The sequence below is a fragment of the Pelodiscus sinensis genome, chromosome 13 (assembly GCF_049634645.1).
Source record: "Pelodiscus sinensis isolate JC-2024 chromosome 13, ASM4963464v1, whole genome shotgun sequence".
In the NCBI taxonomy this organism is placed as follows: domain Eukaryota; kingdom Metazoa; phylum Chordata; order Testudines; family Trionychidae; genus Pelodiscus; species Pelodiscus sinensis.
Window position 1 is genome coordinate 34,506,477 of NC_134723.1, and position 26,322 is coordinate 34,532,798.

At 40.8% G+C, this 26,322-nt stretch overlaps 1 protein-coding gene across 4 annotated transcripts; it reads left to right on the top strand.

The window, feature by feature from the left end:
* LOC102458340 (P2R1A-PPP2R2A-interacting phosphatase regulator 1-like) lies at positions 1–26,322 on the top strand. Of its 4 annotated transcripts, none has more exons than XM_006115428.2 (10): positions 1–448; positions 7,104–7,182; positions 14,950–15,006; positions 17,288–17,331; positions 17,413–17,467; positions 18,009–18,101; positions 19,203–19,291; positions 22,263–22,324; positions 23,607–23,703; positions 25,622–26,322. In XM_006115428.2, the coding sequence occupies exons 1-10, from the start codon at positions 333–335 to the stop codon at positions 25,779–25,781; spliced, it is 852 nt and encodes a 283-aa protein (XP_006115490.2). In that variant the 5' UTR covers positions 1–332; the 3' UTR covers positions 25,782–26,322. The 4 variants fall into 4 exon arrangements, with proteins under 4 accessions (XP_006115490.2, XP_075797132.1, XP_006115493.2 ...); XM_075941017.1 differs by having other exon boundaries at positions 2–448; positions 22,260–22,324; XM_006115431.2 differs by lacking the exon at positions 18,009–18,101 and having other exon boundaries at positions 3–448.

Consider the following 26,322-nt stretch of genomic DNA (forward strand, 5'->3'; position numbering starts at 1 on the left):
CATGCGTACTGCTTCCCGGCGAGTCTCCGGGCCCGGTGGTTTGTTTCGCAGAAGAGGCGGCGGCGGCCCCGCGCGCAGCGAGGCGAGAGCAGCCGGGGAAGCGGCGGCTGGGGGGCGGGAGCCGGCCCCTGGGGTCCCCCCAGCATGGGGCGCTGCTGGCGCTGCCCCCCTCGCCGGCCTCGCAGCGCCCCCGGCCTCCGCCTGCAGCGGCCTGTGCGGGGCCTGTAGGGGCGGCCGGGCCGGAGCGGGGCAGGGGGCGGCATGAGGAGCCGCTGCGGCCGCCCCCAGTGAATGGGCCTGGCGGCGGAGCAGGAGCAGCCCGAGCCGCCGCGATGGCTCAGGAGAAAATGGAGCTGGACCTGGAGCTGCCGGCGGGGAGCGCGCCGGCCCCGAGCGACGTGGGGAGCCTGAGGAGATCGAACAGCGCCCCCCTCATCCACGGGCTGAGGTGAGACCGGGCCCGGCGCCCCCCTCGGGCCCCTCGGCCGCGTCCCCCGCGGGCTGGGGGAGACCCGGGCCTGGCGCCTCCGCGTCCCCGGCTGTGGTGGGAAATCCTGGACCGCTGCCCCCACCTCATCCAGGGGCGCATCCTGTGGTGTTCAGGGTGAGGCGAGGAGGCCTGTTTTCTGGACACACATCTCTAGCTTCCTTTTTGCGGGGAGGCGGGGGACTAGTTGTAGGTACCTAGGTCCAAGTGTCAAGTCTCACAGGATAACAAGCTGCACTGCCTTTCACTGCATGCCCCAAACCCATTGCAAAGGCACCATTCCCTGCCAACAGCCTTCCTGCCTCTGTCACCCATAGCCTCATCACTGTGGATGTATTTAGACTTCTGTGGGGTGACTCTAGTTAAGCCAGTGGGGCTGCACATGAGGGGTGGGGGGGAATTCTGTGCTGTCCCACAGGGGCACCGTTTCAACCATGTGGTGGGAAAAAGGGGGCAGGAGAAGTTTAACTGTGAATCACGGGGCAACTTAGGCAACTCAAGATTCTATATGTTATCTTAAATGAAATCTGAAAGGAGCACTGTATCTAATTCTTAAATCAATTTTTTAAATATGTGACCCATTCCCCAGGCCAAGAGTGGATTTTAACCAGCTGCTGCTTTGCCACATGACTATGGGCTCAGCTTTGATACTAACCAGTTCTGACAAATTGTGGCAAAAGGGACGCTGGTTAGATTTTCTAGTCAGATATTTTAATTAAAGTCAGAACTTATAGGTGCTGACTTATGTTTGCCAGTGGTGCTTTTCATTTATTTAAATCATGATTTAAATCACCAAAAAAAAAAAAAATCACCAATTTAAATCTGGTTTTCCACTGTTAGTTCTTTACATATTTCTTCAAACATTGGTGCAAATCTAATCATTAAAACATTACTTTTCAGCTCAGTACAGCATTTTGCAACATCTAAGAGGCTATACTTTAATTTTTTTAGATAAATTAATAAAAATCATGTTAGGAAATATAGTACTCATTGTCCGTGTCAGGCTACAGATGCAGCAGCAGTAGTATGTTAGAAATGGTAAGAACTAAATTACACATACAATAGCACTTATATTTTATGAAACTAAATCTTAAATGTTACATAAATATTTCATATTTGCAATTACAACAGTCTCCTGAGTTGCCAGCTGAGGGCTGTCCTTAAACTTTTTTTTAAATTTTGAAATGTTATTAACTAACAGACAAGTCCTCAGAACACTAAGGCTGTGTCTACACTGGTGTGATCTTCCGCAAAAGCGACCGCTCTTGCGCAAAAACTTGCTGCCTGTCTACACTGGCCGCATGTTCTTGCGCAAGTAAACTGATGTTCTAATGTATGAAATCAGGGCTTCTTGCACCAGAATTCTGACGCTTCCACTCAAGAACAAGACCTTTTGCGCAACTGTTCTTGCGCAAGAGGCCAGTGTAGACAGGCAACATGAATTTCTTGCACAAGAAAGCCCTATGGTTAAAATGGCCATCATATCTTTCTTGCGCAAGAGCACATGCCAGTGTAGACTCTCTCTTCTGGAAGAGTTTTTGCACAAGAACTCTTCCGCAAAAGAGTTCTTGCGCAAGAAGCCTAAATGTTGTACAGTGTATTTAAAACATCTACATCTGGGTCTCATCTTCTCCACTCCCTCTGTCATTTTGATGCCAGTCTGATTCAAAGTTACTAAAAAAGCTAAGACTGTGCTAACAATGCACTTAATTGTGGGGTAAGCCCCATTGAAAGCAAATATTGGATGGGATTCCTCTAGGAGAGCTGAGCTATGCTGAAGTAAAATAGGGAATAGACTTGCAACTCTAGATTTCTGTTACTGCAGCTTTCTTTGCTTTATGCTTGGGTGATAGATTCTAAACCTAGTTAACTAAGTAAACAGGCCGTAAGGATTAGCTTAGACTTTTTTCTAGCAACATCCAACATAGCAAACAACTTGTGAGTTTACTTGTTAAATCTTACTTGTACTAAAAGATATGAAGACTGATACATTGCAAAGTTGATCAACATTGTTCTTCAGCCATATTTACATCATTTTCTCCCAATAAGCATCATCGTTCCTTATGATGTTTCATTTTTGCAGCCAGGCTCTGCATCATCTTCTTGCACTGCTTACACTTGACACATTTTCCTTTTTTACCCAGGGAACAAATTTCTTCAAAATATTCTCCGATAGGGGTTTTTTTCGCCTAGAAGTCATGACAGTTTTTCTGCAGCAAAAGTGTGGGAAAATACAGGAAGCTGAGTCTGTGCTGAATGTCTTTTGTGATTGATGTTTTTCTTTCTAGTCCAGTCCAGTGTTCCTTTCTATGCTTCCTCCATCCTTTCCTATATACTATCTATCTTTAGACAGTGTCCTAACTCACTCTTCAGCCATCCTTGGCCCAGGTCCACCACCACAAAAGCACAGGATAAAAAACCAATTTATGTCTGTCTTTTCACATTTTAGTCTGCTGAGAGAGAGAAATTCAAAGCCCAGAACTTTAAAAAAGCAAGAGCTGGTAGTTAGGCCGGACAGACTAGAACCATTAATTTTTATGAGACTGTAAATGTATGTATAGCATGTTAGTAATGAGATTTAATTGTAACTCTTATTTTTAAATGAGAGATTTAGTATTTTATTGATAATTTTAAAAATTAATAATTGAGTTTTATCCTCCCTGTTGCTTTTGAAGAGGTGTGTGTGTGTTGGGTGAAGGGGATTTTGCTGATTTTGGGGGAATGCTATTTTCAGTATATTTACTCATTTCTTTCATATTCTAAGTATTGAATGTGTCGCTGGTACCTTTATTCTTTTAATAATGATTCAGTTTGGGCCTATATGCTTACATTTACATGAATTACATACAGTTCACTAAATCATTGCAGTCACAAGCTGTCTTCACTAATTTGAAAGATATTTTGTCTTGCTGTAGCTTTCCTAATGAAACTGTCAGCAATCTTATTTACACCTCCGTTCCTTAGTGTTGTTTTTGATGCCCATTAAGGACTGCTACATTATTCACTTGTCTGTCCCATTGATGACTGGAAATAATTTTTAAGTCTTCTGAAGTTGGAAAATGAGTTCAGGATAATATAGGCACAATTAGAAGGTGTCTTAGGAATTTGCAATGCTGTGGAAATATTGTACTTGTAAGAGGTGATTTGAAAAATACTGTTTATTTTGTTTATCATTTTACAGTGCAAATATTTGTAATAAAATAATATACAGTGAGCACTGCACAGCTTGTATTCTGTGGTTTTCACCTCTCTCACCACTTTGCGTGGAGTTGTATGTTCAGTGCTAGAGCTCTGTCTCGGGTGTGTGCACACTATAAAGGGGACAGCCCAGTATGGTGGGTGAAATCAGTATATTTGAAAATGTAGACAAACATCCACAATATTTAATAAATTTCAGTTAATATTCTATTGTTTAACAGTGTAATTAAAACTGCAATTAATTTTTCCAGTAATCTTGTGAATTACTGTGATTCATCCACAGCCGTAACCTTGAGTGATTTTGTATCATCTGTAAACTTTTCCACCTCACTATTTACACCTTTTTGCAGATAACTTATGAATTTGTTGGTTCCAGACTTGTACAAGCCCCCCGGGGGGGGGGGGGGGGGGAAGAGCATTATTTACTTCTCTCCATGCTGAAAATGGACCATTTATTCCTACCCCGGAGCACCCACAGACAAAGGTGGCAAGTTCTATGAGCCTATATGACAGGGAGTGATGTGGGCTGAATCACAGAAATCCCCTTTGGGTTGCCTACCAGTGTATTTTGCTGTTGATGCCTGCCTTCCTGCCCTCTGTGACTCCCCACCACACTGCCCTCTGGGCCAGAAGTTCTGGCTTTCCCCAGCCAACACACAGAGTTGGAGTAATTGCCTCCCAGCAGAGCAACACAGATGCTGAACCAGTTCAGCTCTGAAAGGAATCAGCTATAAGTCCTTTGATACCCCCCCAAAAGGGATCAAAATCCCAAATAAATCCATCTCACCCTGTATAAAAGTTTTACATAGAAAAAGCTTATAAAGATTTTTGCCCCCTTTAACCAATGAAAGAGATGTGTGCACGGTGGTTACACTCACCCTCTGCCAGTAACAATTATTTACTCTAGTCTTGATAATAAACAAAAGTGTTTTTATTAAGTATAAAAAGTAGGAGTTAAGTGATTGCAAGCGAAGGCACACAGATCAAAGTAAGTTACTAAGCCAAGATAAACAAAAGATGCCAGCTAATTTGAATATATTAAAAAACTTTGTTATATATAAATTCTAACCCTAACCAGTTATCTCAGACAAGTGATGATCTTTTTCTGACTTGGGCCCAGCAGCTTTGCCTTCATCCTTTTCCTGCATTTCTTTGTTTCCAGGTCTCTTTGTGTGCATCCTCTTAGCGTGGGGAGGAGGGCTGTAAATTTTTTTTTTTTTAAATTAGCCATGTTACTGATTGAAATTCGGTTAATTACAAAGTTAAATGCCCCACAGACTGCCAGTCTTGCAGTCTCCTGCCAGCTGCTGGCAACTTGAGCAGTTAGGTTAACTGATAAGCTAATGCTTATCGGTTAACCGGTTAAACTTTTACATCCCTAGTGGGGAGACAATTTCAAAAGTCAGCTGAAAACAAAAGGACTGACTGCTTTCCATTCCTTAAATAGACTGTCCTCCAGCGCAGGAATCCTTTGTTTAGTACTCCCTATCCCCATGGAAAATATCAGATTCAAGATGGTTTCCAGAATCAGCATCATGGTCACATGTCTTTTTAGGAACAACCACAGTTTGTTGGGAAAATAAAACCCTTCATCAGTTGTTGGTTTGAGTACTGAGCCATTCAATTCCTAAAGTATCTCTAACGGCCCTCATTAGACATTTAGAATTAAAACCAGATTCACTCTTCATATTTCTAACTTCACATCCAATAATGATACATGCACAAATATAGGATATATAGATTCAGCAGATTGTAACTTTAAAAATTATGTGGTCTGTTTTGCATAAAACATCTTTGAATTATGCATACAGTAATTCCTCATTTAACACGGTAGATACTTTTCAGAAAATGATCATGCTAAGTGGAAAGTTGTTATGCAGAGTTAGTTTTCCCGTTGAAAATAATGGAAAAGGTGAGGGTTACGTTTCAGGTGCACGTGCGCTCGCAGCTCCAGCCTGCACTTGCTAGCAGCTGGGACTGGGACATAAGGTTGGGGGAGAAAGGGGACTGGGTTATAGTAGGGAGGGGAGGTGTTTGGCTCTGGGGAAGGAAAGGACAGGGGAGGGGGCTTGCAGCCAGCGGCTGGATTTCCCCAGCTGGCCGGTCACCGGCAGCTGCGCAGGGCTTCCCCTACCTCCTTACAAAGCGGCGGAGGTTTGCCGCTCGCAGCGTAGTTCCCCAGTGACGCCTTCTGGCCGGATGCAAGGCCTCTGGCCAGAGGGAGTCACTGGGGAACTGCGCAGTGAGTGGCAAACCTCTGCCGCTTTGCAGGGAGGCACGGGAAGCCTCGCGAAGCTGGTGGTCAGCCTTAGGGGAAATCGTGTTATTGCGGGGACAGGGTCGTGTTGTACGAAAAATGTTCCCTAAAAAAAAATCATGCTATCGCAAAAACGTGTTAAGCAGGCACGTGTTAAGTGAGGAATTACTGTATTCATATTAAGAAGCCAATTTTCATAAAGCATGGAGGGGCTATGACAATGGATACCAGGAATATTCTTGGCCTGGGGCCTAGATCTACCAAAGTTCAGGGCCACATTTCTCTGCCACCACTGCCACACATTGTCCTAGTGAAGAATGACTTTTAATGTGATACATCATGTCTATATTAATGCACATGATGAAAGCCATTCTGCACATGAACATAAAAAATTAGAGGGAACACTGCTGACCTGCAGTGTGATTTGACTTTGACACCACTGGTTTTGAGGTTTGTGTCAGTCTATTTGTTGATTATGCATACTCTGAAATTATAGTAAATTAATTGTTAGATGCTAAGGACTATATATAGTTAGCTATATTCTAAACTTATACATTTTCGCTGAAGACATAGCTCCATAAAAAGTCTAATGAGGACTCAGTGGTTAGGTCTACACTCATGGCTTCTTGTGCAAGAAATATGCAAATGAGACTGTGTGGAATATCACCGAGCATCATTTGCATACCTAATGAGCTGCCATTTTTGCAGAAGAGGCTCTTGTGCCAGAAGGAGCTGTCTACACTGCCCCTTCTTGCACAAGAAAAACCCTCTTGCACAATGCTGCTACGCCGATTATTTTCAGGAATAACGGCATTGTGCAAGAGGGTTTTTCTTGTGCAAGAAGGGGCAGTGTAGACAGCTCCTTTGGCGCAAGAGACTCTTCTGTAAAAATGGCGGCTCATTAGGTATGCAAATGAGGCTCTGCGATATTCCATGCTTAGCCTCATTTGCATATTTCTCGGCAAGAAGCCGTGAGTGTAAACATAGCCAATGTGATTAATGTCATTAACTGGAGTAGTTAGAAATTCTTTTGGGGGGAGAGACTTGATTATTTGGCTTTGGCTTGAGAGGATGAAAGCACACACACACAGCTTAAACTGTGGCGTTATTTAGTGGGGGAAGGGAAATGGCTCTTGAATTGACAAGTTTTTCTTTTCACAGTGATAATTCACAGGTGTTCCAGTCCAACATTTTGCGAACCCGCAGAAACAGTACAACAGTGATGAATCGTCATAGTCTGGTAAGAAAGTACTTAGTGCAGACATATTGTTCATTTGTTTTTTGGATCTAAACAGCTTTAAAGATGAACAAGGCTGTAAATTGAAAATTAATGCCACATATTTTGCAGCTGTAGTGAAATTCATTTAAAAGATCATCTGGCTTTAGGAAACTTTTTGTGTCATTCTGAAGACAACCTAGTTCATAACTTATTTAAGCATAGGTTCTAAGATTGAATAAAAAGTCCAGTTTGGAAAGAGAATTGGTGTACTTAGAATCACCAATCAGCTATTCCTTGGTCTCAATAGCCTCTGCTTTGAATGTTTATGATTTTAAATAAATCCATTAAAATTACCTTTATATTACATCATAGATTATAAGACAGTAAGGAATGTTATGATACTATAGATGCCCTCCAGTAAAACACAGAACATAAAACTTCACTGAATTCTTGCCTATTTGAACTAAAGTGTATCTCTTAGAAAAACATCCAATCTTAATTACAAATTTTCCACTGTAACAATTTTGTAGACTTATACTACTTAGTTAGCAAATATTTTCATCTAAATTTAGTACAGTGCTTATTTATGAGCCCAAAAAAGATGCAACTTCTGTTTAACAATATTGTTTCTTTTAAGTAAAGCATTCATAATCTGAGTTATGGTGGAAAGGTGCATTTCTGGAGAGCATGGGGAGGAAACAGTTCTCTTAAAAAAACAAACAAACAAAAAAACCACAAGAGGATTTTTGACTAGAATTTAAAAATAAAATATAATTTCACTGAAAACTGGTACATTTCTTCTAAAATGTATTCTGTATTTAACAAAATTGGCACAGGTGCAGTAACATGTTAATTTCATACAGTTCACAATTTATGTACTGTGAAGATGGAATGTCTCGTGTTAATGACAGTTTTTCTTACGTAAAATATACAAGATGCTTAGACATTTGCTAACTTGATGATTCTTACTATTTTGGATTACTTTAGGTGGGGATAACTTTTAATTCATCCCCTATCTTGCATAAAGAACCTCCACTGCCTCCAAGTTAAAATTCTATTTCAAAAGTAGGCAGGAATATACAATCTTGTTTAATTGGTTAACCAGTTAAACGTTGTGTTTAACCAGTTAATTGATTAAAGGCGAAGTGGGGGCACATAGGCAGGAGCTGATCCATCTTGGCTGGAGCAGTCCCTACCTGCAGCAGAGAGGCCACTCCAGCCTGGGGAGGAAGGGTGTGGGCAGGGCTGCTGGCTTCCAGCTCCACATGAGGCTGCCAGTGGTGCTGGTACCAGTTAACTGTTACCCAGTAAGCATCACCCTTGTGTTATCTGTTCACATTCCTAAAACTAGGTCAGACAACTCCTTTGGAGAGAATTTGTTTTTGTAGTGGTCTTGAGATCCTTTATTTAAAGACACCAGCTGATGAGCATTAACATGGAAGCAGCGTTTGTACTGCTTAAGCAACAAAACATGATGTAGTGGTAATGACACTGTAATTATGGTTGAAGAAACATTTAGTTGGAAGCCTTTCTTTTTAGGCTTTTTATTTTTAAAGTTACATTTTTAGACTACAACTTCTATACTTGCTTTCAGACCAAAGATAAATTGCTTTCCTTTCCAGTCATGCATTTGGGTTTCCTTTAGTATTGAAGAGATTCACTTAAACAGTGGTCAGCAAGAGTCAGCACTTAAGAGGGAATAGACCTTTAAAAAAAGTTTAAATCACTAAGATTCTTTTTCAGTTGACCTTGATACAAAGCCAAAGAGAGGCAAGTGCGATGATCTAGTTTTAGTCTATTCTGAAGATTAACTGAGCCAAAGATATTTTAGGTACTTAATAGAAGTTATCTTTTTTATTTTATTGTTTAAAAAAAAATCTGAGTGGTTTAGAAAAGGGTGTTTGGAGACCTCACAAGTGACCCAAAATGTGAAGATGAAGAAGCCAATATAAACAAGGTTGGGGAGCAAAAAAAACTGTTAAGCAATGGATTGTCATACCAACAGCAGTAGTAAGAATACTTCAGAGAATGAGGTATGTGCCTACTTAATAAGAGGCAAATATTTCCCAGGAAAGGGAGAGATAATTGAGTGTCTATATACAAGATGCCACAAAGAACTGCTACAGACAAGGGAACACATAATAATTTTTTCTGATTGAGATCCCATTTCCCTGGCTGGGAACAAGGATGGATAAAAATCAATGCTTTAAAAAAATTAAAAATAAGATTTAAAAAAAATTAAATCATTAAAACTCTTTACATTTCTCATTTTAAAATAAGATACAGTTAAATCTCTTCATAAACATGCTAAATTTATACTTTCAGTCTCATAAAAATGAATTAATGTTTGTCCAGCCTAACTACCAGCTCTTGCTTATTGAAAGTTCTGGGCTTTCAGTTTCTTTCTCTCAGCAGACTAGATTAATATGCAAAGAAAGCCACGTGCTGGTTAAGAATGTTTTTGTTCTGTGGTGGACCTGGGCCAAGCAGGGCAGACCAACTAGTTAAGACATTGACTTAAAGACAGAGAGGCAAAATATAGCAAAGGACGAAGGCAGCATAGAACGGAACAGTGGATTATACAGGAAAGAAAAAGGGATGACATTATTTAGCGCACACACAGCTTCCTATATTCCCCCACGTTTGCCACAGAAAAACTGTCATGGCTTCTGAGCATAAGAAAGACCCTATCTGCAAATATTTTGAAAATTTGTTACCTGGATAAAAAAGGAAAATGTGTTTAGTGTTAGCAGTGCATGAAGATGATGTAGGGTCTAGTTGCAAGTTGAAACATCATAAGGAAAGCTGCTTATTGTGAGAAAATGATGTGGATGAAGGTGTGGATGTGTCTGAAGAGCAATGTGGATTAACTGGTTAGTAACAATTCTCTTTCCTCATTCCTCAAGACTCTCTCTGTGCCTTTTAGTATAAGTGTGATTTAATAAGTAAATTCCCAATCTGTTTGTTATGTTGGATATTGTTAGGAAAAAAAGTTTATCTTGGATCAAATCTATACTAGACCTGGAAGGTTAGTTTAAGGTACGCAATTCCAGCTATGTAAATAACGTGTAGAAAATAACATAGCTGGAGTCAGTGTACCTTAAGCCAAGCTTGGTGCAGTCTCCAGCAGGCGGTCAATGGGAGAAAATGCTGCTGCTGACTTCCCTTACTCATCATCTAATAAACCATCTTGTTAGTCTTTAAAGTGCTACATTGTCCTGCATTTTGCTTACTACTTGTGACTGTGAAGAGTGCTGGCGCTGACTGGGGGCACCCTCATTGTTCGATTTAGTGGGTTCTTATTAGACCCGCTAAATCAGCGATCTCCAACCTTTTTACACCCAAGATCACTTTTTAAATGTCAGGACAAGCCAAGATCTACCCCATCCCTTCCCCCAGACCTTACCCCTTCCTTGTGGCTCTGCTCTTTCTGTTCCCCTCTGCTCTATCACTTGCCCTTATACACTCTCAGGGTACGGCTACACTGCTGCTTTTTTTATCCTTCTGTCTGAAGAAGTTTTTCTGACATTTGGCCTGTCTAGAATGGGCCAAATGTCGGGAAAAACCCTTCTTTCAGAAGGTCCCTTATTCCTCGTGGAACAAAGAATACAGGGGCTGCTGAAAGAGAGTATTTGCTCTTCCACTAAAAAAAGTGGAAGAACAAACGTGTCCCTGGATGTGGAAGAGTTTTTCCGGGATACTGGAAGTATCCTGGAAAAACTCTTGTAGTCTAGCTGTACCCTCACTGGTTGATATGTGGGGTGGGAAGGAGGGATTTGGGTGTGGGATGGGGTGAAAGGTGCAAGCTCTGGGAGGGAATTTGGATGCAGGAGGATGTGGCAATGGGGCTCCAAGCTGAACATAAGAATGGCCATACTGGGTCAGACCAAAGGTCCATCCAGCCCAGTATCCTGTCTGCTGACAGTAGCCAGTGCCAGGTGTCCCAGAGAGAGTGAACCGAAGCAGTAATGATCAAGCGATCTCTCTCCTGTCATCCATCTCCACCTTCTGACAAACAGAGGCCAGGGGCACAATTCCTTCCCCATCCTGGCTAATAGCCATTAATGGACTTAACCTCCATGAATTTATCTAGTTCTCTTTTAAACGCTGTTATAGTCCTAGCCTTCACAACCTCCTCAGGCAAGGAGTTCCACAGTTTGATTGTGCGCTGTGTGAAGAAGAACTTCCTTTTATTTGTTTTAAACCTGCTGTGTGTGATGGGCTCAGGGCAGGGAGGTTGGGAGTGTGATGGGCTCAGGACACAGATTTGCAGTGTGTGGATGGTGCAGGAGTATTGTAGCAGAACACTGAGGATGTAGGGGTGCAGGAGTTTGGGGATGTGAGAGGCTCAGGACAAGGGGGTTCCAGTGTATGATCGGCTCAGGTTTGGGGCTTTGGGGGGTGCAAGAGCATTATGATGCTGAGGCCAGATGGGGGCTTGGTCCCAATTGGGGGGCTGCTTGTCCAGGTTTTATTTTTAAATAGACTATGATGTCAAATACACAATTTTTTAGCATTGTCTTTGAGAGTGGCGGGGAACCTGTTTTGAGTCAAGGGTCACTGACCCACAGAAAAGTGAGTCAGGGCCACACAAGTGAGATGCAAAAAAAACAACCCCTCCAAAACCCCCCAAGGCTCCCAATGTGGCCCCCAGCTGTGCTGGTGGGGGCTGGGGAAGGGTGTTGGCAGGTGCTGGAGCAGGGTGCTGGGACAGGGTGCTGATGGGTACTGGGGCAGGTGGCAGCGTGCTGGTAGGTGCTGGGGCAGGGGACAGGCTGCCGGTGAGTGCTGGGGCAGGGTTTAGGGCCATGGTCACCAACCGGTCAATCGCGATTGACTGGCCGATCGTGAGGCGTTCGGGCCCCTCCCCCATTTTCCCCCCAGCCCTGAGAAGTTCCACTACCAACCTCCAGTCACAATGGAGGTAGTACTGGCTTCCTGCAGGGTGGACGGAAGTCCTGCAGCTTTGCACCACTTCTGGGGGTTCTGGAAGTGCACTGGCTGCTCCCCTCCCACAGGTCTGTGGCATACCGGGCGTGCTGTGGGAGGCACCTTGAAACAGTTTTCAATCGCTAAGCCAACTTTTCACAGCAGTAGCTTCCTCTGCATGCACAGAGAGAATATGGTCATCATTTGGTGTTATTCACATACTCATAAGAATTTGACTGAGAGTTGAAAAAGTATTTCTGTGTCAGTCTGTGAATCAAAAGGGCAGTAGGAGTGGGGAAGATAAGAGCTAATTGGAGATGTTTTAAGTAGGGGATGTGAAAGTATAACTGTATACACAGTTAACTGATGACTCTGGCAGCAAAGGGGTGAAGTGGAGAGAGCTAGTACAGCTTGCTTTTAGCTCCCTATGCCCACCTGCTCCCCTGCCTCTTCCCCTCCCCAGTAGTTGCTGCCTCTGATAGCTCTCCGTGTGCACCGGTTCCCACCTGCCTGCTTCCCTGCGTGTAACCACTGAAATTCTCAGCAGTTAATTGATTACTTAATTAAATACATTTTAACATCCCTAGTTTTAAGGACACTGTACATTTAGTGTTCTGAGGACTTGTCTGTTAGAGTTAATAAAATTTGAAAAAAGGTATGTACAGATAGTCATTACCTGGCAACTCAGGAGGCTGCTACACATGTTGCACATATGAAACATGTATGTACCATTTACAGTTTTGTTTAGTAAAATATAAGTGCTGTTGTGTTTGTGAGAGAGATTTAGTTCTTTATCATTCCTAATGTACTGTGCTGCATCTGCAGCTTGTCACAAGTAATGAGTATTATGTGCTATTTCTCAAATTAATGAAAATCGTTATCTATAAAATTACATAAAGTGTGCCCTTAGATGTTGTAAAATGCTGTTGAGTTGTAATGAGTTGTAAGTTGACATGTTTGTGATCAGATATGCACAAGTGTTTAAGAAAAATGTGAAGAATCAGTGAGAATCTGGATTTAAAACCATGTGGATTTTTTCTTGGGTGATTTAAATCATGATTTAAATTGCCTTGATTTAAATCAATCAACCCTGATGCTGATCCATATCCTGTAGCTTTGGACTTGTAGAAAACTTAAAGCATGTTTTGTGGGAAACTGAGGAAGCTTACTATCTGCAGGATAGACTTTAATAACTGGAAAGTGCATGTAATTTATGCTACATGATTCCCTTTATTTTTCATCTGGCAGATTCCATGCAGTATGAAATAATGACAGACACTTAAAGAATGAGGTCCTCACCGCTGTTGACACTCATCCTCATTACAAAGCCACATCACAACTTAGCAAGTTTGATCTTTGTGCAAGAGAACTAGGTCATTAACAGAACTATGTGATTCATACCTAAGGCTTCTGGTCCCTGACTGTCATGAGCATCATAAGTTACTCAAATGTGTACTATTAAAGGAAAGAGAATGACTAAATAATTGATTTAAAGTAAATTTGCATGAAACTAATTATCATACGTAGTGGTGAATGAAAGAACTTCAACAAAAAGATTTAATACGTCCTGCAACTTGAATTATCTATGCTAGTGGTAGGCTGCATGCAGCCCATTAGAGTTCTATGTGCGGCCCATGAGATATTTTGTTAATGTTGCCCATGCGTAGAGTTGCTAGATTCTGCCAGTTTTCGTCCATATACCGGTATTTATTTCCTACCAGTATAACAAAAGTGGCATGCACTTACAGGAAAGGCATGTGAAGTGAGGTGATTGCAAACAACATTGTGAGAACCCTGCGTTCCTCTGCATCCAGTCAAAGCACTGCTATAGTTCAGTGGATACATCCTGCAAATTTTAGTTAGCCAATCTACCCTAATTGTCTTGGTTATGACACTCTTGCAGCCCACTTAGATGGAGGGCCACTCATGCGGCCCACTCACTAGCCTACAGTTGGCCCTTACTGGTGTATGTTGACAGTCATTATAAAAGTTTTGCTTTCTTTGTTGAACTACAGTAAGCCATTGGCTCAATACCTAGGAACTAATAAATGATCATTTTTATCAAACTGGAAGTAAAATATAGAAATAAAGAATCTGTTCAAGTCCCTGGAGTGCGGTTTACGTCTCTGCCAGATTAAATTGGTACTTGACCCTTCAGATTTTTCCTTGTTATTAGATATCATTTTATGGGTTTTTGTTTTTGATTTGTTGTATGCAGCAGCAAGGAAGAAAATGGTAACAGAATGTTCACAGATACTCTTAGCGAAGCCATTTCCCTGTCAATTTTCAACTTTGTCATTTGAAGTTAGAGCTTTTGAGGGGGAAAGAGCACTCCTTGTGCTTTAATGACTGAATCTCTCTTTTGATCTGTTATGTCAGAAATAATCACCTGCAGGCAGAGACCATCCCTGGAAAATTCCTGCTCAATAAATTGTTGCTTTAGCATTATGAACAACTTACAGCAGCTTTAAGATGGAAGTGATTATGGCACCTTATCTATTGTGCTGTTTTAACTATTATGGGTGGGCTGATATTGACAACACAATCCATGAAAGGTGATGGTTTTTAGTAGTCTAAAACTGAAGTGGGATAGAGTTTGGCACATAATAATTAGGAGTCATTGCTAAGCACATGGAGCAATTTAATAATGAAATTGTGAGAGAGCACTAAACTAAGTTAATACACATTTATAGATGTGTGAAAAATGTACTGCATTTAACATATATGCAGAGTGTGATAGATGCTATTTTGGTAATATTTTGAGAATGAAATAACATTAGAAAAAAGGTAGCGTCAAACCTCCTGCAACTGATTTTGCAGTTTTAAAAATGGTTCAGCTATATGGTGTTTGGTTTGCAGTTGGTGCCATCGTCTCCTGTTCGTATTCCTAGCAGCCGCCTTCATCAAATCAAACAGGTAAGAGAAGATTCTATTTCAGTTTTTTAAATAATAAGACCTAGAAAGTTTGCTTTATTGACTTTACACAAGATGATGTATCCTACTAATAATCATTAATAACTTCACTTGGAAGCAGTAGCTGAGCTGTAAAAAGTGTTCAGCAATATCTGTCACTTCAAGGTGCATTTAATAGTCACAGGTTGAATTGGTTATCAGAAATGCAAAACATTTACAGAAAATATAGAATGTTTCCTAATGTATTCTGCTGAGCATAGTTAATCATTTTTATAAAGGAGTCAAAAAACTATCAGACACCTTTCTCCCCACATAGAAAGCTGGTTGTCCTATTTCTTGCAGCCCCATTTGCAATCTAGAACTTCAAGTCCAAGGTATTTTGCTGGGCTCAAATACACTACCTGTATTCCTCCCAATTGAATTGTTCATAACCATAAAATGATGGGCTGTGGCTTTTGTGGTGGTCAAATTTCAGTCTTCATGCTCTGGAAAACTTAAAGGTTTGGAATAGCTAAAAGTTTTGTATAGTGCTGAATAGCATACTATATTTAATTGGTCAGAGAAACTGACGAGATATACCAGTGTTCAGCACAGAAGCAGTTGGGTGCCAGCCTCCATCAAGGCAAGAAGGCTGTTGCTGATTGCTGCGTGTTAAGCTTGGAGACTCTCAAAATGGAGAAGCTAGTGTCAAGTTGAGGGATATCAGGAGAATGGTCCATCCAGCCAGGCTTCCCACATCTTCATACTTTCTGTACCACCAAATTTTCCTTCTTGTGAAACATGGCTGGTACTGAGTTGTGAACATTTGTTTAAAAAATATTTTTTAAAACCCTTCCCTATCAATGCAGTAAGCGTGTTAAAATTGTAACGTAAGAATGCACTTCTTTTTTTGACTACAAGCCTGTTTCAAAGTACAGTTAGATTTCATATAAATACAATTATCTTGGTTTTCTTTTGGAAGGGAAGAATCATAGAACGTAAATTTCCAGATGGAAACCTCTAATAATATAAACTCTGTAATAGGGATTAAACACTTTTAAAACAGCTTAAGTTAAAGCTGTGCCATAGGATACACTGCCCTTTAAAGTATGACTTCAGAAAACACATGAATTCCAAATACTTGTAAATCTTGTGACTTTTAAACTGCTTTTATAAAATGAGAAAAACTCTTCAAGCATTACATTTCCACTGTACGTGTTTGCAGGTGGCTGAAGGTACTTGGTCTCCAGCTTCCTTCCTCCTCAAACACTTGAGGAACATAGTAATCTTGAAGAAATTCACAGCCTGTTTTGTTTTTATTGTGTAATTTGTGTATTGACTAGCTTTAACATGGAAATGAATTCATTGAAGAGTTCCTTTTATTAATATAGGAAAGGACTAATCTTAAGCTGTACACATGGATGGGATGGAGTAGAGGTGCAGGGAAGGCACTATAGGTATTTCTTATTTGGCACAGTATTTCTATTAAAACTTCTAGCTATAAGGTAATATAGTAATTGTTTGCTAATTTTCAGTTTTTTTGGAATTTGAGAATTACATTGTTGCATAATCATAGCAATTATTCCACACAAAAGCTCCACTAAAACTTGTTTGTGAATCTTTGAAGGTTAAAGTTAAATCATGAAAAAGCTGCTCTCCTTGTAAACATATGCTATGCTAGAGTGAAATTGACAAAAACATAGGCACTTCCATTTGTGCATTTACAAATACTTTTTCATAGTCCTCAATTACATAGACTTCTGCATTCATTGCCTAGGATTCCAGTGTGCAGTAGGTTAATCGTCAGACCTATACTTATTCCTCCTCTGTTCAATAAGTGGATCCCTACCATGATTCTTTGCTCAGTGTCCAATCTATGCATTTAATGAGTTCTGAGGAATGGTACATGCTTGTGTATTTAAAAACAATATTGTAATGCATACATACAGGGAGGGAATGAAGTTTGTGTACAATTTTAAATGTAGTATTTCTTTTTCATAAAAAAAGTTTTGTTTTGCTATCAATACATTTTAACACTTTTTTTAAAAAAAGTCTTAGTTTTTTAAAAGAAACAATAAAAGATTCCGTAGCGTAGAATAGTTTTCTAATGGTCAGTAAAATGCTCTGTTCTATACAAGTTACACACTCCCTAGGTATACTTGTGTATGGAATGAGGTGAGACGTCCATCCAAATTGTGACCTGAAGTGAAGAGGAAGAGTTTCTCTGACTCATTTTAGCAAAAGAAAGTTCTATAAACCAACTTGTAACTATTTCTCTGTTCATATTTATATTGATATTATTCAGGAAGAAGGAATGGATTTGATGAACAGAGAAACAGTACATGAACGGTGAGTATTGGTATGCAAAAAGAATACCTAAACTCTGTCTCTCTGGGCCAGTGATGATGGATTTTTTTTTCTTTTTTGTAGGGAAGTGCAAACAGCAATGCAGATCAGCCAGTCGTGGGAGGAAAGCTTGAGCCTGGTAATGTGCTTATGCTTTAGATTTGAGCTTCTATCTTCAATGTTCTAACATCTTGTATTGCTGCATTTTATTGTACATAGTATATTTAATTTCTTTTAGAGGAAACTTGCACAGATTAGGCTTGCTGTTTAACATGGTTTTGGTCTAGTAACACTTATTATTGCTGTCTTACCACAAGTTTTGTACTAATAAGGCATGAAATCACAAGTAGCTCAATGACACATGGCTGTCACACAGCTATTAGAATATAGTTTTGCCTGATACATTAAAAGGTAGTTCTATTCATGTCTAATCTTTGTTAATAGAAGCTTTAATATCAGCACATAATGTTTAACATTATTTTGTCAAAAGTATGAAATTTGTCTTCTATGTAGTCATAGTAACAAATTCTTACATTTAGTCATTTGTTAGGGTGACTTCCATAATGTGGTTCCATTCCACAACAAAGCAATCCTTTGTATAATATTTAACATCTAGCCTGGCCCACTAAATATTGCATTAAAGCAATTGGCTGTAATTACATGATCTGCTATGCTTATAGAGTGACAGTGATTTTGAGAAAGCATCCTCTCCCAAGCAAATAGACTTTGTCCCAGTTTCTCCAGCTCCTTCACCCACCAGAGGAATAGGGAAGGTAAGAAAAATCAAGTGATAGAGTATGAATAGTGCTAAACAAAAATCTAACTAACATTAGCAAAGGATGAAACGTCTCATATCCCTGACTTCTGCATGGGCATTCACTGCAGACAGGGAACTAAAATATTAAAAAGGTTAACAGCAGTACAACCCATGAATTTATCTACAGAATATCTTAAATATTAATACCAAGCAGGTATATTTATTGATAAATTGTTGGTACCTTGGTGGTAAATAAGTCGTTGTCTTTGTCTGCCTTTCTTTGGGGAAAAGAAGGGGATTTTAGGAACTAAATCGGTTGGTTCATTGAAAGGTTAAGAGATACATACATATTCTGATCAATATACTGCCAAATTGCATGCACTCCGTATGTACATTAAGGATGATAAATTTAGATTAATGAACTAATTGAATAGTTGATGTAATTTGCATCGACTATTCGATTAGTCGATAAGGGCGCGTCTGCCTTTGAAATTTACCAAGAGCTCTGTCAGCTCTTGCTACATTATAAAGGCAAACACAGCTCTCTGCTTTTGAAATATACAAGAGCCCCACGAGGCTATCCACGCGCCTAACCCCATGCTCCTGGCGGTGCTTTGCTTTTGAAATGTAGCTCTGCTCTTGCTACATTTCAAAGGTGGAAGCGCTGTCAGTTCCCTGCTGGGCCGCTGCCCCTTTTCCCCACGGAGATGGTGCTGGGGGAAGCTGGCTTCCCCCAGTACCAGATCCTTTCCCCCCCCCTCTCTTTGATAGAGGCAGCAAGGGGAGGAGGAAGTGACTAGTCAACTATCCGATAACCATTTTATCAGACAGTCAACTAGTCGCTTACATCCCTAATGTACGTGATGAATCAGTCTAAATTGTCCTGGAATTTTCTTCAAAACTTAATCAAAAGTGATAAGTAAAGTAAATAAGGTAGTTATTTTAGATGAATGATGAGTTGCATGGTCTAATATTGTAAAATCCTCTTATTAAGACACTCATCGTATTCCTTAAGTCTCTCTGTTTCTCTGCATGTCGGGAATTCTGATTAGTTTATTACAGTAAGCATTGAAGCATGATGTTAATATTTAAATATTGCAATATATTTTGTTTTCAGCAATGTTTCTCACCGTCTTTGCAAAGTTTGGTGAGTAGCAGTGGATTACCTCCAAGCCCTAGCCCCAGTCCAACAAGGCGATTCTTAAAGTACGTACAAATCTGTAAAACTAAGTCTGCATACTGTGTATATGGGGATTGTTCACTTGAGGCATCTGAAATATCAAGACTTAACTTATGCATAATAAATCTAAACAATGGTCTTGGTGATTCAGCTCTCCAATTCCCATAGTAAATCCATGCAACTTAAATTCTAGAGTTTATAAAGTACCAAAATAAATTCCTGACATCAGGAAGCTGAGTTACTAAGCAATCTGGATCTGATTTTTTTCAATAGGTTTTCTATAGGACATAATCACATACAGAGTAGAATGAGCTTCTGTCAGAAGATGATGAATTAATTCCCAGGTTTTGAAACTGGGTAATATCAGCCTGTAGATTGGCAAAAATTATTTTTTTAAAATTATAATAGCATCTATAGGACCCAGTTAGAGATCATAGCCTCCCAATGAGAGACCACATGTTGCAGTGATAAGACTGTTCCTGCCCCTGAAAGGATTCATTTTTGGGTATTGCAAAGCTCATCAGGTGTACAATCAAACTGATGGAGAGAAGGGAAAATGTGAGAATGGGAAGGACAAGGAAACAGTGCAAGGAGCAACTTTTGAAGAGTAGGCAGAAGTTACACAGTTTGCCACTTGTGCAGCCATGGTCAGCTGTAGATGTTTTATTGCCACATTTGAGACTCATCACTCCATAAATATTGTGATTGTGGCTATTTGACCTTTTAGTCCAGGGGTGGCTAACCCATTCCGGGCAAACAGCCGAGATATCAGTGAATCCTGCATGAAGAGCTGGGGCAAAGTTGTTGAGCCAAAAAAAAAAAAGGAGCCCCTGGCTGCATTTGATTGAGAGGGGGTGAGAAAAAAAGGGACTGCCCCTTTTTAAAGAAAACGCATTTAGAGTCTTTTTGGCCACATCAGGTGCCTGCCGGCCGACGTCATCTTTAATGGCCGCACCAGTTGGCTCCCTTGCCCCAGTGAGCAAAGGGATCCAGGAGGAGAGGGCCGTTTTCAGGGGTGTGGAGGTGGCTTCACGAGCCACGGTGGGGGGCGGGGGGGGTGGGCTTCACGAGCCACACCTTGGTGGGGGGAGCCACATGCGGCTCGCGAGCCGTGGGTTGGCCACGGCTGTTTTAACCCACTAATTCTCGTTACACGCCCTTCCCTTGAGACATGGTATTAGCATTGAATGACCCTTAGAATGTGGTCTTTGAGCTTGCTGAAAACAGAATCATTTTAATTCTTTCAGTCTGTAAGAGAGGCTTATTATTACTGTCTTTCTCCTACTTCAGTGTTGCCAGAAATAGGATAACTTTTGTGGGTGGCCAGGCTGGTGGAAGACACTGTTTGGGCTGTGCTATGAAGGGTGTAGGTATCAATGCAGGTGAAAAACTTACCTGCCAAATCTGTTGCTGTAAGTGACCTTTTATTACTTGCAGAAGTAGCTGATACTGCAGAGCTCTTGAGCATTTTTAATTTTTTTTTTAACCAGTGCTTGGGGTTGCTTCTCCTGAAATTTCTGGTCCATTCAGTCTTCACCAGTCTGTGCAAGACAGAATATTTTGGCTCTTATTGTTTTTTCTAGCAACATAATGTAAACAGATGGTGAATCTCACTACTGCTGCTAACCTACAGACTCACAGGGACAGCACGCTGCTAGATTTGTGTTTAGAGGGATGGCTTACTTTGGGGTACTCATGGATCCACTTTCAGTAGAAGTACAGACAGTCCCCGACTTACGCTGATCCGACTTATGTCGGATCCGCACTTACGAACGGGGCTTTTTCGCCCCGGAGCTCGCAGGCAGCGATCCACCACCTCAACCTCTGGGGCGAGAAAAGCTGCTCCCGGTGCCCCTGGTCTGCTGGGGACGGTCTCCAGCAGACCAGGGGCACCGGGAGCGAAGCCGCCGCAGCGGCGGGTTCCCACGCTTCTGAGGCTTTGCCAGAGCAAAGCTTCAGAGGCGCGGGACCCCGCCACGGCTGCGGCTTCGCTCCCGGTGTCCCTGCTCTGCTGAAGACCGTCCCCAGCAGACCAGAGACACCGGGAGCAAAGCCACAGCGGCGGCGGGTTCCCGCGCTTCTGCGGCTTTGCTCTGGCAAAGCCTCAGAGGCGTGGGACCCCGCTGCGGCTGCGGCTTCGCTCCCGGTGTCCCTGGTCTGCTGGGGGAGGAGGGTGCAGCTAGTGTGCCCCCTCCCCCAGCAGACCAGGCTTTTGTTGTGGACCCTGGGGCAGAGCAGCTAGGGCGCTGCTGGGTTGGTCCAGTAGCGCCGAGGAGCGGTGCTACTGGAGCAACCCAGCAGCACCCCAGCTGCTCTGCCCCAGGCGTCCCCAAGTCAGCCGCTGCTGAAACTGACCAGCGCTGACTACAGGAAGCCCGAGGCAGAGTTGCTCTGCCCCAGGCTTCCTGGAATCAGCCGCTGATCAGTTTCAGCAGCAGCTGACTTGGGGATGCTTGGGGTTCTTAAGTTGAATCTGTATGTAAGTCAGAACTGGCGGTCAGTTTCAGCAGCGGCTGAATCTGGACACCAGTTCCGACTTACATACAGATTCAACTTAAGAACAAACCTACAGTCCCTATCTTGTACGTAACCCGGGGACTGCCTGTATTCAGTTTTTTAGAACTTGACCAGGTTTGGGCGCTCATGGTTTTTAATTGGATGCAAGGGCTACAAGAACATTGTGGAGAAATTTTCTTGCTCATATTGATGATTGTATTAGAAGAAATGATGGGAATGTTTTTTGAAGGCTTCAGTATGTGATCCAGACTTTCTGGTATAGTATTCTATGGTAATTTTTTAAGGGTCAGTCATGTTTCATGTTAATCTTTTAAAAGATTTTGGGAGGAGGAGCTATCCTGTCTTATTGTCTACTTCCCTTTGTTTGGGTTTGCCTTAAGCTGAGCAACTTTCCTGAACAGCCTTGTTCCTTGTAATTGTTTTCCATGCTATTTACGCCAGTGATGTTGTACCAATATACTGTTTGTACTCTTTTAGCAGGAGAAGTCAGAGTCCTGTCCACTGCATTCGCCCAAGTGTTCTTGGGCCAATGAAAAGAAAAGGTACAGCATGTGTTTCTAATTGTTAACTTGACAATAGTTCATACAGCTTTCTTGATACTCTTGTTTTTAGACTGATACTTGCTAGGAAACAATTGAATTTTACCAAACTGTATGATATAAAGACATGGCTGTAAGTTTGGGCCAATGAAGTACAATAGTTGAAAAATTAACTCTCTGATAAATCTATAATTAAAATGGTCATTCTGTCTGGCTACCCATCCATTGATTCAAGGTTGCACATGGAACTTTTCATCTAAAGGAATTAAGGAGTCCTTGGTACTCATTCTTCATTTGTAGGGGGTCCTAGTTAATTGAAGCACAGAGATGCTGTAGAGTTAAGGTCACAAGCATAGCCACACATTTCTTGGTAGCCACACGTTTTCTTTGTAACTATACGGAAGTTGAACATAAGAATGCCAATACTCGGTCAGATAGTCCACATAGCCCAGTGGTCAATGCCAGATGCTTCAGAGGGAATGAAGAAAATAGAAAATCATCAAGTGATCCATCCCCTGTTGCCCATTCCCAACTTTTGGCAGTCAGAAGGTAGAGACACTTTAGAGCATGGTTTTGCATACCTGCACATCCTGGCTAATAGCCACTGATGGATCTATCTTCCATTAACTTATCAAGTTCTTTTTTTTACCCTGTTATAGGTATACAACCCTCTTTATTCTGATTCACTACAGGCCTCAAAATTTAACATCCAGATGCCCAGAAAAGCGTGGCCACCTAATCTTGTAATTTTATGTAAAAGTTATTTAAGTATTGGAAGATTGCCTCAATCTTTATTCCTACCCTTGCTTCTCTTAGCCTCTACTTCAATGGTCATTTTATTGCATCTGTTTTTAAAAGCTTTCTCACCCTTAATTTCCATAACAGTAACTTTTTGGCTTGTTAAGCTATGTTTAGAGTACTTAGAACCAAGCTGTACTATTCCATACAAGGAAGGGAAAGTAGTGGGCCGTGTGTGTGTAAAACGTATCTAAATCAGCTATGCTAATGATCCCTCTAAATCTTGAATAGTGGTAGAGATGTAGCCGTGTTAGTCTGGGGTAGCTGAAGCAAAATGCAGGACAATGTAGCACTTTAAAGACTAACAAGATGGTTTATTAGATGATGAGCTTTCATGGGCCAGACCCACTTCCTCAGTTCAAATAATGGAAGAAAACAGTCACAACAATATATACCAAAGGATACAATTTAAAAATCTAAATCTTGACAGAGAGATACTTTAACTGTTACTTCATAACACAAATCTGATTGCGTGTTTTTGTTAAAGGTGAAATGGATACTGAAGATGAGCCCAAGCGACTTTTTCAAGGAACTACTAGCATGCTTTCTCCTGAAATTTCACATCTGACAGACCTTGGTACATGGTAAGCAATTACTGTGCCTTGTAACTTTCATCAGAAACTATACAAATGTTTCAGTCTCTTTTTCTAGACATCAGGCATGGATGTCAAACAGTGTTATATAATAAGCCTTAGATTTTTGCAGCATTTTCAAGGTAAGCACAGGTTGGATCTCCCTGATCTAGCACCCTTGGGAATTTACTGGTCCCAGATGAGGGATTATTTTGGGACCAGGGGAGGTTATTTCTGGTTCCCCTGCTCCCCCTTCCTGCCCTAGGCTTCCTGGCTCTCCCCGCAGCCCAGCTGAGCCCCATGCCTGGCTTCCCAACCCCACAGCCCAGCTGGGCCATGCATCGTGCCACTCTCTTCTCCTCCCCCCCCCCTCCCCATAGCACTGGATTCCCCCTCTCCCCGCAGTGCACCAGGACTCTGATCCTGTTTATAGAAGTGCAATCTGTATTGCAAAGCAACTGGATATTTAGCACCAGTGCACATAATTTAAAGACTTCCCGCAGTAGATAAATTACTTCTGTTCTATAGGTATGATTAGTATTTATAGGAGTTAGGGATATTTTCAGATGAGAGACCCAATGATTAAACTATTTTGGAGGGCGTAGCTTCCGATCTTAAGATCATTTGCATATCAATTCGTCACTTTTTTAAACTCTCTTGCTCTTAGTTACATATGGTGAATGCTAGTCTGATCTCTCCGCATATGAATTGTGACTATTTGTGCTAAGATGGAGAAAAATGAACTATGCAGCAAATTATAATGAGCATCTGGTTTAAAGTAAAAAGTATAAAGAGCTATTTTTTGTTTTGGGTGTTCTTTTAGAGAAGAAAATAATAGTAATCCCCTACATAGTTGTTATTTTTGCTCTTTTACATACTGTAAAAAATGTAATAAGTAGATATGTTTTAATGTTGGTTTGGTTTGGTTTGGTTTTTTTGCCTATTACCTAAAAGCGTACTTGAATTGCAGGATGTTTGTCACAAAATTGTGGCTGAGTAGCCACTGTCAGCCCCCTGAGGCTAAGACCAGGGACTCCCTGTTGGGGAACACATCTCTCTGTCAAAACTGGTAGAAGCCAAATATTGCAGAATCTGCAATTTCCACGATATTGCAACTTAAATATGGCCTTACTAATACCACATATTGAGTTATAAGTTGCCATTACTAATAAGCTTGCTGGCAGTTGTTGTCAGGGCATTCCATTTTAGAATTCCTGTAATAGAAGATAAAAATGATGCTAGAATTGGCTGGATGATTCATTGCGAACGTTAACATTTCTTTATTTGTATAAGTTCCACTGTCTGACCATTTCTAATCTATAAGCAATTCTTTGAGTCAACTGAATGGGTTAACTACTAAGCAAAATATTATGGTCTGGCTGGAGAGCAAAATTATTGTAGACTTTTTTGTATTTTATTTTTAGATGAAATATAAAACTGTTTTGAAGATTATTAGTACTTGTTTTTAAAGTGATTTAATAGCCAATCAAAACCAGAATTTTAAACATTTGAAATTTAATAAGAATCAGAATATCTTATTTTGGTTAACTAAAATGCAGATAATTGCTTTGAAGAATTAGATTGTTTTTCCATAACAATATATCTGTTCCTAACAACATAAAACAAATCAGTATTTCAGTTATTTTTTTCATAGAACTTGTTTAGTGTAATTTAAATTGTATATTCCTTTCTGGAATTCAAGCTGCAATAAGTCCCATGAAAACCTAGTTCGTGACAGTCATGTAAAATTAGAGTCTATAGCTTGGTCACTTTAAAAACAGTAAATTTGTGTTTAAAGTTAATTGTTTTACATATATATGTTAAAGATGTTGAGAGAATTACAGATAAGCCTATTTAAATTAATGAATTACCCCCAAAATACAGCTCTTATATTTTCCATATTCTCCTGCTACATTCTCCTTTTTTTCAGTCTGACTTCAGGTATCCTTGATGGCAATCAAAGCAGTGCTGGCTCTTCCTGTGATTCTCGAGCTGAAGTTGGCATCACCAGAGATTCTCCAGCCTCACTTTCCAATTCCAGATCTCAATTTAAACCCATAGATTTCACAGCTAAATTACCCACAAATTGAGACTGTATTACTTCTATGCTGGATGGCAAGCAGACAAGCTGGAGAGCAACATGACAAGTTTCTACAATGTATGACTGATTTTCTTATCTGATCCTGTTCCTCATAGGAACTTCCAAAATATCTTTACTTCTCAAAAGCTTCCATAATAGTTCCTTGAGGAAGTTTATAGTGATTTGTATGACATTTACTTAAATACAGTTAGTGTTTAAACTCCAGATGTTCTCTTTAATATGTGAATTATCTGCATACACATTATTGATTTAACACATCTGCTAGATTGGCATAATAAATTGCAAATATATAACTGTATAAGGGGAAATAAGGCATTTTAAACTATATCTTTTCAGCTGCCACTAGTTTGTAATGGTGCTGATCTAGGTAACAAATAGCTGCCTTTTTTGGATTCTGTCATTTTTTTATCATGCTAATCAAATGATCCGTTTGTTAATATTAATTTTACTCCACAAGTTTTAGGTATGTAATTTGCTGTTTTTAAAATGTAAATGTGGATATCAAAATATAATTGGTGCCTGAGTCCTAA

Excerpts from the sequence above, each read along its gene's own strand:
- LOC102458340 (XM_075941017.1), top strand. The coding sequence starts at position 333 with ATGGCTCAGGAGAAAATGGAGCTGGACCTGGAGCTGCCGGCGGGGAGC. Across the intron at positions 15,007-17,287 it reads GCCTTCATCAAATCAAACAG|GAAGAAGGAATGGATTTGAT; the intron begins GTAAGAGAAGAT and ends GATATTATTCAG. Across the intron at positions 22,325-23,606 it reads TGGGCCAATGAAAAGAAAAG|GTGAAATGGATACTGAAGAT; the intron begins GTACAGCATGTG and ends TTTTTGTTAAAG.